Source organism: Gossypium raimondii, chromosome 11 (genome assembly GCF_025698545.1).
Source record: "Gossypium raimondii isolate GPD5lz chromosome 11, ASM2569854v1, whole genome shotgun sequence".
Taxonomy (NCBI): domain Eukaryota; kingdom Viridiplantae; phylum Streptophyta; class Magnoliopsida; order Malvales; family Malvaceae; genus Gossypium; species Gossypium raimondii.
Genome location: NC_068575.1, coordinates 58,343,156 through 58,357,208, shown reverse-complemented (window position 1 = coordinate 58,357,208; position 14,053 = coordinate 58,343,156). Strand labels below are relative to the sequence as shown.

Below are 14,053 nucleotides of genomic sequence, written 5' to 3'. Positions count from 1 at the left end.
ATTTCTGTCTTCATTAATGTCTACAGAAGGTACATCATTAGCATTTATTTCTTCAAGAACGTCAGCGGCTGTTTGAGCTTTTTCCCAGTCGTTCGATCTTTTGCGTATATGGCAGTAAGTTGGTCGTAGTAGGGGAAACTACGATGTCTGAACTGACCGGCTTCTTTATGACTCTATAAAAACGAGGAAATCATATTAGTTATAAGTTTGGTAAGAATAGGATAATCAAGAGTTGAACTCATTCTTACTTTTAAATAAGAGTCCCAAACCGCATCTTCAGCAACAACGACCTGCCTATTCTCGTCCCAACCAAAACCGCTATTGTTTTGGCCATTAAGCATGTCATACACTATTGACCAATCTCTTTTCAGTAACCTAATCCTTGACTCGATATTAGGTCTTGCCTTCAACATCGCATTGGGTAAAGCCTTCTCTAACATTTTTTCTAACTCGCTTAAGTAACCAACTTTGAACCCAGTATCAGCGTTAAATGTCCCAACATTGTGCAAGTCCACCATGCAGGAAACCAGTGTTGTATCTTCTTCTAGAACCCATTTCCTTTTTGTTCCTCGAGATGATTGGGAAGGAACATTTGATTCCGAAACACCTGACATAATTATCTTAAGAAAAAAAACAAATTAAAATTAAGTTTAATATCATGAATCAAAAGGTGAACACTTTATAAAATTAAAATTGAGTTCAATATCATGAATAAAAAACTCAACACTGTATAAAATTATAACACATGATGAATGAAAAGAAATCAAATTATATTTCAACAAGTTTAGTACAATACAAAAAACTCAAAAACACCACCAAAGTTTCACAAACTAGATACATAAAATAACATAAACAAATGAACTCAAACTAATTTTCTCCCTAAACCTAACTAGTTTCTAGATGCTTGCTATTCATCGAACATTTGGTTGGCTAGTTCCATCCTCCAAGTAGCCCAAGCATCCGATGGATGAATATTGACGATATTCGGTTCATCGTCATCTACCACATTACTAGGTAATCCTTCTCCGACCTCTGCTTCAATAGGATCAATACTCATATGGGTTCGAATAAAATTATGGAGCAAACAACATGCAATAATTATCCTATTGTGCACCCTTACAGGGTAGAATGATGGACTCCTAAGTATTCCCCATCTCATTTTTAACAACCCAAAGCATCTTTCAATAACATTACGTGCTGAGGCATGTTTCAAATTAAAAAATTCTTGCGGAGTACTTGGCTGATAACCCTGACGCCAGTCATTCAAATGATAACGTTGTCCTCTAAAAGGTGCAAGAAATCCCTCACAATTTGTGTATCCAGCATCAACTAGATAATAACAACCTATAAAAATATTTTTTAATTATTAATTCCCAAAAAAATTTGATTTTAATGAATAATTCAAAGTCCTCTAACTATCCACTTTACCATGAGGAACTTTTAGTCCATGCCTCCTACTAATGGCATCTCGAAGAACTCGTCCATCAGCAACAGAACCTTCCCAACCAGGAAGAACATAAACAAATTGCATTTCAGGTGTACAAACACCTAGCATATTTGTTGCTATGTCACATTTTCGCGTTCGATATCTAGGTTTATCAACTGCTGGAACCCTAATCTTGATGTGGGTTCCATCAAGAGCACCTAAGCAATTCTATATCACATGTTATAAAACCTTAAGTTAAGACACTAAATTTAAATCTAGATCAACTAAATTATGTACAAGCTATATATAAAACTTATTCCAATACCTTAAACCATTTCCACCTTGTGTCTGAAGAATCTGCTGTAATAGGCTCTGGCTTTTTAAATAACACATCTTCTAAGCGTATGACAGCTTTTAAAACACTATAAAATGATCTGCTAACAGTTTCACCGGACCTATTGAAGTGATGCTTGATAACTCGATTTTTAAGGTGATGGGAAATGATATGTAAAAACATTGCAACTTGCTCATCAACAAGCATGTGCATGGGAAATGATATGTAAAAACATTGCAACTTGCTCATCAACAAGCATGTGCCTTGACGACTTCAATCCCCCTAAGGTTTGTAACATCTCACATAGTTTGAAAAAGGCAAATCTATTCATCCTAACTTGTTCAATATGGTCTAAATCACTAGCATGTACAAGCCTTTTCACATAATCCCGTTGTGCATAAAAATCTAAAATATAGGACCTAATCCTTGGTCAATAAGTATGAAGGCAATCGATGGCACCCAATGTAAGTATAAACCAACTGACAATGTTACAAATTTCCAACCATATTGTCACTACAATTCCAATTCTTTTACGCCTCACAGTTTGTGCAATTAAAGGCAGACGAGCCAATACTGCAATATATTAATGTGTTCCATATTGTCAAATTTATTTAAATGGGTTACATTTCTCCAATCATAATTTCAATAACAGTACAGTAAAAATACGCTCAACTGTGAGTGGAGGAAGCAGTCAAACATTCCAAAAAAGAAGAGGATACAATAACACACTATCAAAAAAAAATGAACAATACAAATTTAAAATCATTACAAAGAACAAAATAGAAATTAAAACTATCTTTGCAACAAGAAATTCATTTCTTTATCAATCATCTAAAATTAATACTATTTGATAATCGATACCACATACAATTATACTTGTAATAAATAAGAAGGTAGAAACATTGTGATATGGATCATAACAAAAAACATATTAATTATGAATAAATTTACCAATATTTATTAAGAATAAAGTTTATTATTCATAAATTATCAACTTCATTGGCAATTACATTTTCTTGTACTTAAACTAACATATTAATATAATTTGCCGATAGATTTCGTGGATTTTAGAGATATGATTTGATGAATTGGTGAAATATTGTATTCCCATACAAAGGTAATCTGATTATCATAAAGCGGGTGAGTATTGAGATCAAGAGATCATTGTAAGAGTCATCTCGGCTTTCCGATCCTACAAGTCTATGAAGCCTACATAAATTTTGATATTTTAATTTCATTTTGATGTATTTTGATGTATTTCAATCATTATCGATTATTTTGATGTATTTCAATCATTATCGATTTATATAGTCCAATTTAAACTAGTTACGAAACAAAATTCATGCTTCCAACCGAAAACTGGATTTTGAAGGAATAATTCATGCTTTTATTCACACCAGTACCTTAAACTGGATTTTCTGTACTTTTAACATGTTTTACTGTTTCCCGAGAAATGCATTTTTCATTTCAATAAGTTTTATTTCCATGATTTTATTTTATCTCAGTCCAGCCATGCATTTGTACAGACACACACACACACACACACGTATCCGTATTAATAAACAAATTGACATATATCCGTATTTAAAATTTTCAGTACCAATAAAAATCAACTTATTACATCACCATTTGCAAAATATAACTATAAAAACATTACTATGGAGTAAGCCATAAAAAAACAGTCCAATTTATTGGAATTGCAACTATAAAAAACCTCTTAAATTGCAACTATAAAATACCTCTTAAATTGCAACTAGAGTTTCAGCTTGCCAACGATTTATGTCTGGAGCAAATCGGTAGCTAACAGTCCAATACCTACAAAAGTTCACATAGAACATCAATTTACTGGAACCTCACTTGTAAGAAATTTAACAGGGGTGCTAATATACAAAATAATTCACACTTCTAAGCATTTTAAGCAAAGTAACAGCAAAGGAATCACAGTCAATCAAACAGTCAATCAACCAATCAACCTAGTGACAGGCAGCCGCATTTTAAGCAAAAGAACGAGCAAAAGAAAAGAAAGAACAAATAACAAAGGCAGAAGTGCCTACACAGATTTTTGCTCAGTGAAATAACAAGAAAGAACAAATAACATTTTTGCTCAGTCAAAGTGCCTACACAGATTTATCAAACACAATACATGTCTGTGTAATCTAAATTATCTAATGACAAACACAAAAGCAACTATCTAATATCAAGTCACAGACTAATTTTCTCAGTTTATGGGACTGAAATCTTGCAGTTCCATGCAGCAAAGGAAAAGCAGAAGAATAAACTAGAATTAAAGCTGGATGACAGAACATGATGATCTGATGTTTCATATTGACAACATCAAAACAGAACACATACAAATTTAAATAAGAAAATTTGACTTAAGAAATCACATTAGACTGCAAGCCATGTCAAACAACATACAGATATTTGACCTAAGAAATCACATTAAACTGCAGATCAGAATCTTCTAAATAAGACAAACTTCACCCTCATCTAAATAAGACAAACTTCAACAGAACAATAGACTGCATATCAGATTCAAAACAATCTTCCATCTAAATTCAAAACAGTCATAGGCTGTTTTGAACAGGTTTCAGCAGGATCAAAGACAGTTCTTGCCATTGGACCTGGTTTGGTTCTTTTTTATTCTTTTTCCTGCTAGAACTGTTGTAGTTGCTTATCTGTTATAGTATATGTTATATGCCATGATGAATCCATTGCTTGGTAGCTGAAGATGGTATGAAATTTAATTGCATACACTCCTAATTTATCGATGTTGCAATTCACTTTCACCGAACAAAGAAACAAGTGATAACAAGTAGAATTTATGTAAACAACAACTAAAAGAAGAAAAGTTTTATTTTTTTTATTTATTATACATTTGTTTTTCTGATTGTACAGGACCAAAGGTGGTAGTTGATTCAGTGACAGGGAAGTTGAACTTGCTCTAATGTTGTTGAAGCAAAAGAAAAAACAAAACCTTCTTATGGTGCCTCCACATCAACAAGAATGAGTCTAATCGCTTCACAACAATGATGTTTGAGGAGGAGCAACCTTTTGGTTGGCTTGTAGAACCGGTTAGACTCAGAAAAAGGAATAGAACAAATCAGAGCCGTTGGTAGATGAGGATTATCTCTAACCATTCATTAGTAGGACAGAGAAATGAAATACCAACTGGAATTTGTTGCTACAACAGATTGAGGAACCATAATGCCTACGGTCGTATCTGACTATTATGTACTCTAACCATTGATGGGTTGCTTTTTTCCTTGATTAAGTTATGATCTAGTGCTATTCAACGGAAATTCGAAGGAAATAATGCTATTTATCATTGTCTTAGCGATCTTTTGCCTTTTTTACCATCTAAAAATAAAGGGGATTATGAATGCATCTATGGATTGTTCACTGTAGTCCTCCAAACACCTCTAAACTTGGCATCTATTCCCCAAAGAATATCATAAAATTTGAATGAGTATTGACTATACTGACAAAGAATCGGAACATTATTGACAGAACACATAAAAGGGATTAGGGAAGGCAATGTTTACCTTGATTGAATTGGAAAGGTTTTCTTTGGGGTTTATTTGCATTTGAAGAACACAAATCTGCAGTGTGTTGACAGAACAAGCAAATCAGGTCTAAAAATAAACAACATTCAGCCGGTGGGAATAACCGGTGGGAATAAACAAATAAAATGATAAAAAAGAAATCGTGAGGAAGAAAATAAAAATTCGAGATGAAAAAATGAGAAGAACCACTTGCCGAAACAGTTGGCCCAGAGATCTGAGACGGTGGAGTGAAACGGGAGCGGCGATTTCAGGAGGGAGGGAGAGGGAGAGGGTGGAGGTGATTTCGGCGATTTCGGGAGGGAGGGAGAGGGAGAGGCTGCAGGTCGATTTCGGTGAGGGTAAAACAGTCTCTGTTTTCGGGAATGCGTCCGTAATAGGGTAATCGTGGTTTTTGGAAGGGAATGCGAATCGGCCTGGAAGCAGAGAATATACCGTATACGTCCGTAACCGCATAAGCCCGTAATAGGGCATTACAGCGAACCAAACGCAGGAATGGGTGGGGCGCGCTTAATAGAGGCGTAATCGCATACCCAACACGGTGAACCAAACATGCTGTGAGAGTCATATTTACGTGCAACCACTAAAACAGTGCTTCAATTATTGTACGATGATTAAATTGGAGGGGATTCGCTTTGTTGGATTGATATTTGTGCTAGTACTTCTCTTATACCAAAAAGAAAAAAATTATATAATCCTAAAATTTTCAACTCAGACTTGAGAGGGTTTACTTGGAGGACTTAAGCAAAAAGAAAATCATTATTTAAAAGGGTAATTAGAAAATTGATTATTAACTTAAATTATTCATAATTCACAATTTCTAAAATGAAGGACATTAGGTGCTTAAAAGGTAAAAGTATCACAAAACCCTTTGTATTATATTCTAGATTGCATTTTAACTTCTTTATTGGAAAAAAAGAGAGCAAATTAACCCTTGTACATTAGATAAGTGAGTAAAAATAACTCATCCGTTACAATTGTACCATTAAATGTTTATTTTAACGTTTATCTATAACGATAATAATAAATTTAGCTCTAAACTTTTACTTATTTATTCAATTTGATCCTGCTCTTTTATTAAAAATTAATAAGGGTAAAGAGTAAAAAGAAAAAGCCTTAATAATAAATTAAAAGAAATCAATTAAGCTCTTTATATTTTAAAACTATTAAAACCATAAAAGTTATAAACAAATTTTATAAAATATATATTACTAAGTCCTTTTAACCCTTTAACATTAGTACTTTTAAAATTTTCAAACTTATTTCCGTCGGAAGAGTAGTGGTCAAATTAAATAAATATGTAAAGATTGAGTGAGAACTAATTTTGTCATTATACCTTTTATATCGAATAAATAATATATTTTAAGGAAATATATTATTTTATTCACGTATCTAACATATATAAATTAATTTATTTATTTTCAAGCTAAAGATGTAATTAATTTGCCCGAATTTTAGATATGCATGAAATATTTGGTTAGGTAGGGTGGTTCGATGAAGCCTTGGGTATGAGAGAAGCATTTTTAAGATTAAATATTTTTAAAAGATGTCTAGAATCATACATCACATTAATTCCACGAGTGAAACATTCTTCCTATACAAGAAAGACAAAAAAAAAGCACAGTATCACATGGTTTGAAGCATTTGGTTAACGTGGGCCCACCCACAACTTTGATTATCTTAATCTAAATTGTCAAAATCGACGTCTTAGATTGTGGTTGACCATCTCTTCTAGAATTTACCTGATTATTTATTTTAATTAAAAAAATTAAGGCAATTTCATTTGCTTTATCTTGATCGTAATAACGTTTTTTACCCACTATTTTTTAGATACTTGGCGAGTCCATTCAATTCAAAGTTTGACTTTGACCCACACGGACTTACGTGCATTGGTAAAACACTACAGAGGTGAGGTGCAGTGCAGGCATCTCATCCATGGTTGGTAAGGCTCAGCCTCAATTTAAAATATAATAAAGTAAATATAAATATCATAACATTTACATGTCATGCAATTTTTTTATGGAAATTTTCATAATCAACTAAGACAAATCTGAATTACATAAAGACTTGGGCAGAGAGCCCCCTGCTACAGGGACTGGAACAGAGTTCTTCTACCCCACGGATTTGTTTTTTAATAAACTCCATAATACTGTAACTTACGTTATCGCGTTATACTATTTCAGTCGTTAAGTAATTAATTTTCGTTAACGCTATAACGATAAGTTGACGTGGCATGTTAAATCATCATTTCAAACAAAAATTTTAGGTTAATTTATACTATCGATCCTATATTTTTTCGTTTTGAATAGTTTATTTTATATTTTTTTAACTTTTTTCTTTAAAACTAATTTTAACAAATGGAAAATATAGTAGCCATGGATACATAAAAGAAAGCAAATATCGATGAATTTATATGTCCCATATGGTAATTAGATATTTTATCATAATCCACAATTACTTACAAATTATAAAATTAAAACAGGTTAATAATTTATGTTACCCTCTTTGTTTTTTTATTAAATAGAATTATATTTAAATTTAATTCATTCGCTTATATTATGTTCAAGTCATTTTTAATTTGAATCAAGTTGAATGAGATTTAAAAAATAATTCCAATTACATAAATTGATCAATTTTTAACATTTTTAAATCTAGTTTATTTAAGTAAGTTAGTCAAAAAAATTTAAAATGGGTTAGAATTGACTGCCTAACTATAATGTGGGATATACAAATTAATAATATTAAGTATGGTTGAAAATGGGAATCATTAAAAGAACTACAAGTTTAGAAAAATAATTTTACCCTTTTTTTTTATTTTCATCTTGATATTAATTTTAAAGAAAAATGGATAATAAGCTTATAAAAATTAAGCATGAATTCTGTAAAATCTATAAGAACCCCTTAAAAGTTTTCGCCAAAACAAAGTGAGCAATTTACCCAAATGTTTTTGCCGACTAACACATGTCACTACTCACTGTTTTATTCTTTCGTGGGGCATTTTTCTTTTCTTCTTTTTGATAATCATTTTCGTGAGGTTAACTGGGTCATTTGCTTATGTTTTAAGGTTAATTTTGAGTGTATGATGTGGGTTGTATTGGTTTTGATTATTAGGTTAGGTTAGTAATTTTTTAAGGTTATGTTATGTTCATATTTTGCATAATTGATTACAATTATGGGTTGATGCGAAAATTTAGTACTCGGTAGAGAGTTAAATGTTAGAAAATATATTTTAATAGATAATGTTACGAAAACGTTAGATACAAGGATTTCAATTATTTTCACTCATTGAATCATTATTTAAGGCGAAATCTTGTAACACATTAGGACACCCTATTAATAAGCCCCTGATTCTGATATTATTGGTTGAATTGTGCGTATATATAAAAATCTTTCTTATTATCACAGTGGGTCTTCAAAAAAAAAAAGAGTTTATATCAAATAAAATATATACTTTGGTTTTATTCTGTTGAAACTTTGGCTCGTAAACACAAAAGTACTGTAAGTTCTTTTTTGAAAAAATTAGGTTTGGAATTTTTTTGAAGAATTCTTTACGGAAACGAAAGAATATGTTTTTTTCTTTGATCTTCCCAATAGATTTTTTTTTTTTTTTTTTGCTTTGAGGAAGTTCTATAAGGGACGAATTTGATATTTGGATATTATTTGCATCAATGCTCTAGTCAGTCATTCATGATTGGTTATGAAATTATATAAATTCAATTTATGATATGTTATTTATTTCGTTTTGCTTGTATATTCAAATTTATAAGCCAATTTATAACATTTATCATGTCGAATTGCAAATTGGTCCTCATTTTGACATATAATGCCAAATTTCAATAGTTGAAATTGATAAAAATTTAATAAAGAGGTCCACTTTACTCTTTGATCTAACGCACATGAATTAATTTATTCATTTTTAAAATAAAAGAGGTAAAATGCAAATTGACCTTTAATACAAAGGCCTTGATAGTACATTTATCAAGTTACGTATACCTAAAATAATTTAGTAAGAAAAATTTAAATGCAAATGCAAACATTTGTTTAATGAAGGAATAAAGAGGGAAAAACTTGTATTCCAAATATTAAGAAATGGACATTGAACAATGTAGGAATCTTGCCACTTTTTAAAGTTCGCCAGTTATTTTCATTACGATGAACTATATTTTACGTAGATATTATTTAGTTTGAATTATCAAAATTGAAAATTGATAAACTAAAAGTGAGTTTGAATGGACGATACATTTATCTACTGTTAGTGTAAAAATATTGGTGACGATTAAATTAAACATTGTAACGTTACTATAAGTGAGACAAAAAGTAAATTAAATGTACCGCACCGTCTATCCAAATCCAGTAGATAAAAAACATGATGAAATGGAATTGATTTGATATAATCGATTAACTATTTCTTGAACATCCCTAATGGTTTGGTTAACTACATTAGTGTTATAGATAGGTGTCGGGAAATGCAGAGGGAGAGGACGGATTGGGGAAAGATTATTATTTTAGAATATATTAGTATTATATAGATATATATTAGGAGATGAGTAATGCCGACTGACTACTTGTATACTGAGAGCCTTAGCTAAAGTAAGGGGAAAAAATGAAGCTAGGGACGTTGTTCAAAGTAGGGGCGGTTGTGGGTGTAATTGCTATAGCCAAGCACTATGGAGGTGCATTGGGGTTCGACCAAGACGCCGCTCTTCGCTATTTCCACCAATGGTCGGACCGATTGGGGATTTGGGCCATCCCTCTTTACGTTGCCGTCCACACCCTCACTCTTTCCCTCTGCTTGCCCTACGCCGTTTTCTTCGAGGCCGGCGCTGCTATGCTCTTCGGCTTCGTCCCCGCCGTCCTCTGCGTCTTTTCCGCTAAGATTATGGGGGCTTCTCTCTCTTTCTGGATTGGCAGGTCCCGTCTCTGCTCTCCTTTACTTCCGATTTTATTTTTGTTTTATATTAATGAATTATGTCACTCTGATCTTAAATGTTTTCGATGGTTGCTTGCTTTTGCTGTCTGAACTTTCTTTAGTTCATTCGATTTGTGATCTATTTGAATTTGAACCTTCTCTGATTTGCTTTCATCACCATTGTTTGCTTTCGATTTCATTTCTCCTTTGAATCGTGGTTGAATGAATTGAATTATCTTTATTAATCCCATGATTTTGGGGAAGACATGGTGAGGCTAAAGCCAGATAGTGTTGAACACCGCCTCATCTAAATAGGTTTCCAATAACATGACGGATCAAATTTGGTCAATCTTTCCCATTGCTTAATCTTAGATGGGATCTTTGCTAGTGTTGTTGCATCATATTTTGGTATCCATTATAGTAGCGATTTTTGCTAGTTTTCCCCTCCAAAATATCAGCTTTCATGAGCATCTTTGTGGGCATAAGTATTTCGATCTGAAAGAGAAGAAGAGGTGAAATTCCCTAGCTTCATTCCTAGGATTCCCTAGTAGTGGCACCTAATGTTGATTGAATTACAATATCTCAATAGTATTACCATTAGAACTATCAATTACTAAAAGACTTCAACCTGATGAGCTTAAGAATAACTAGACTGGAGGTTCAACCAGTCAGATCTCTGATTTTTGGTCCAATCAATCCGACTGATTGGATCGGTTGGTTTGATAGAAACTACTTTCAGATATTTAAAAACTAAACTTAATGTTAAATTAATATTAAGTACAGTTAATAGTTAATAAAATTGTGCACTTGAGTTAATGGTATGATCTTTAATATAAAACTGGCTTTTACCGGTTCAATCTAGTTTTTATCAATTTTTAACCTTCTCCCAGACCCTGCTTATAGTGAGAGAGCTTTCTGCACTGGGTACAGCCTTTTGTGATCTTGATAAAGAGCTTTAGCATTTGATTTGGTTTTGCAGTTGTATCCATTGTTAACCAGAATTACATTAATGTCTTGAGCTTTAAGCTATAATACTATTGGTGTAGGACAGTTAGCTGGTTGATTTTATGACAGTTCTCTGATCTGAAATCGATAGAACTTATAAATTGGTAAAGAAAATAGCCACTATATATGCTTCAACAATACCTAATACAAATACAAATACCAAAACTGGCTAAACAGTCTTAATTCTTGGAAAATAAACAAAATTAATTGATGTAAAAGTATCCTACATTTCAGAATCCTAAATCTAGAAAAATTACTAGTAAAATAAAAATCTTGAGTAGTTTAAGTCTTCAATTAGCTTGTTTGAATTTTGCACTAAAAATATCCAAAGCTTGATTACTGGTTTCACTTAGAAACATTTCTGATTCAAGAAATTAACTAAACCAAAGGGTTTCAATTGAAGAGCCGTGGAAAAAAAATTCTATCGGTTGTCATTCAAGACATATTAGTGAAGTCTGCCCTAGGTTTATGGTGGGACATAAAAATAAGGGATTTTAGGGTATTTGGCTATGGTAAAACTGGAGCTTCGAATAGGGGTTTAGATTTTGATGTACATTGGATGTCAAATGAAGGCTAATGTTATGCAGAATAGTTGCTGAAATTTTTGGATGGCAGTGAAACTAGATGAAAGTGTTTATGGGTGCTAACAAGATATAGAGCAAAGTCTTTTTCTTTCCTCCTCCACTAATGAAGTTCCTAATTTTTTTATCAAAGATTTGATTTGCTGCAATGCTGGTCTTTTACTCTTCAGATTTTGTGCTTTGGGTCAACTTGTTAGGAAATTGAAGAATATGTTTGGTCAATTATACTTGAAATATTATATAAAAATGAGTGAACTGAACGGGAGGAAGAAAGTAAATGTATTTATCAGAAGTTCAGACATAATAAATTAAGGTGAAATCGGAATATTTTTCTTCAATGCGAAGTTCAATTTAAAGGGGGTAACATTACTCCTAACGTCCTCTATTTGTCCAGCTACATTCATTGAAAGAATGAACAAAGTGGCATAATGTTAGTGAACTTATTTTAAGCAACCTCTCATCAAAAAGCCAAGTCTACATTGTTTGTAGTTGATTTCACAGAACCAGGATCTAGCTTGTGTGCCAGAAGTGTAGCCTTACTCATTTTTCTTAGCATTCTGAATCTGATGCTATATCGATCTTTTATCTTTTCTTATATCCATTTATTATTCTTTCTTTCAGTAATTTCCTGTTACATATATAACCAATTTTGGTTTTTTCAATTTGTTTAGGCTGGTTTTCAAAAGTTCAAGTTCTGCAATGAACTGGGTCCTGAATAACAAATACTTCCATCTCCTTTCCCATGGAGTTGAACGAGATGGTTGGAGATTTGTCCTTCTTGCACGTTTCTCTCCCATCCCTTCCTACGTCATCAATTATGCTCTAGCTGCCACAAATGTTAGATTCATAGTGGATTTTCTGCTTCCTACTGTCATTGGCTGTGTCCCAATGATCTTGCAGAACACTTCCATCGGCAGCCTTGCTGGTGCAGCTGTTGCTACAGCATCTGGCTCCCAGAAATCAAAGGTTTGGTCTTATATTTTACCTTCACTTGGGATTATGTCAAGCATTCTTATTTCCTTGAGGATCAAAAAGTATTCTACTGATATTACCTTAGCCGAATCTTCTTCTAGTGATCACCCTAAAGTTGAATAACGTTGACTCATATCGAACCTCTAATATTATTAACTTTTTTCCTCAAGTCTTTGGTATCATTCACTCTTCACAATCTTGACCAGGTGGTTTCTAGTTATTAGTTTGTGATATTTGCTGAAGGCTGAGACTATGTTTTCTCTTCTTCTTCTTTTTTCCCCTCCCATCAAAGACTTTGGAACTAAACAGATTTCTCAGTAACTTAATCTAAGATTCAGCAGTTTTTGGTAGTGAGAAATGGGTGATGACTTGAAAGTCCATGGAGTGTAGTTACAAATTTGCCATATATGTTTTCTCTCGCTGTTCATAGAGGAGAGATTCGCTTACACTAGTATAAACTAAAAAGAGTTTTACACACTTCCATAACTTTTTGTATGATTAATATTTTAACCATCCAATCGTTATTTTCCATGTTCATTTATGTTGATTATGCATGTCAAGTTTTGAGCAAATTAAAATGTCTACCCATTTTTATAGAAAAAGACTTTCAACCGTTAAATGTATATTAAATAGTATTTTGGATCTATATGATAGAAATATTGAGTCGATTTAAAAGTTTACATACATAACAAGTGTAACTATGCTGATAAATTCAATGGTTAGATTGTTAAGGTTAAAATATTTTAAAAGTCTTTATGCTGTTCACAAATTTGGAATGTAGTTTTTTTTCATTTTGAAATTTAGATCCAGTTATTAGTGCTATTAAATTTGTTGATGTGATGTTTTAAAATAATAAAAATACAAATAGAAAGATTAAATTCTTAAAATAATAATACAAGCCTTCGACTTATTTTTATATCGTAACTATATATAAAAGTTCTGTTTTTTTTTTTTTCAAGTTATAAATGAATTCAAGGTATTATATACTTATACAAAAGTTTAACTGCATTAGACATCCTCACAATGTATTAATCGAGTAATTAAAGTTTCAATATTATACAAAAGCTGTGTTTTGGTCACTTTAGTTGTCAATTTGAGGGTTGCATGTCACCCAAATTTAACTTGTAGCACGTCTAAAACACACATACTTATTGTATTGATTTGATGTTTAAACGAAGTCATTTTAAATTTTATTGATATTGTTTTTTCAAACATCGAATAAACACACCTCTATATCTGAACTAACATTAATATAACATGATT

At 32.1% G+C, this 14,053-nt stretch overlaps 1 protein-coding gene across 1 annotated transcript; it reads left to right on the top strand.

The window, feature by feature from the left end:
* Positions 1-9,780: 9,780 nt before the first annotated feature.
* LOC105802355 (uncharacterized) lies at positions 9,781-13,148 on the top strand. Its single transcript, XM_012633947.2, has 2 exons — positions 9,781-10,234; positions 12,490-13,148. The coding sequence occupies exons 1-2, from the start codon at positions 9,927-9,929 to the stop codon at positions 12,911-12,913; spliced, it is 732 nt and encodes a 243-aa protein (XP_012489401.1). The 5' UTR covers positions 9,781-9,926; the 3' UTR covers positions 12,914-13,148.
* Positions 13,149-14,053: the final 905 nt, after the last annotated feature.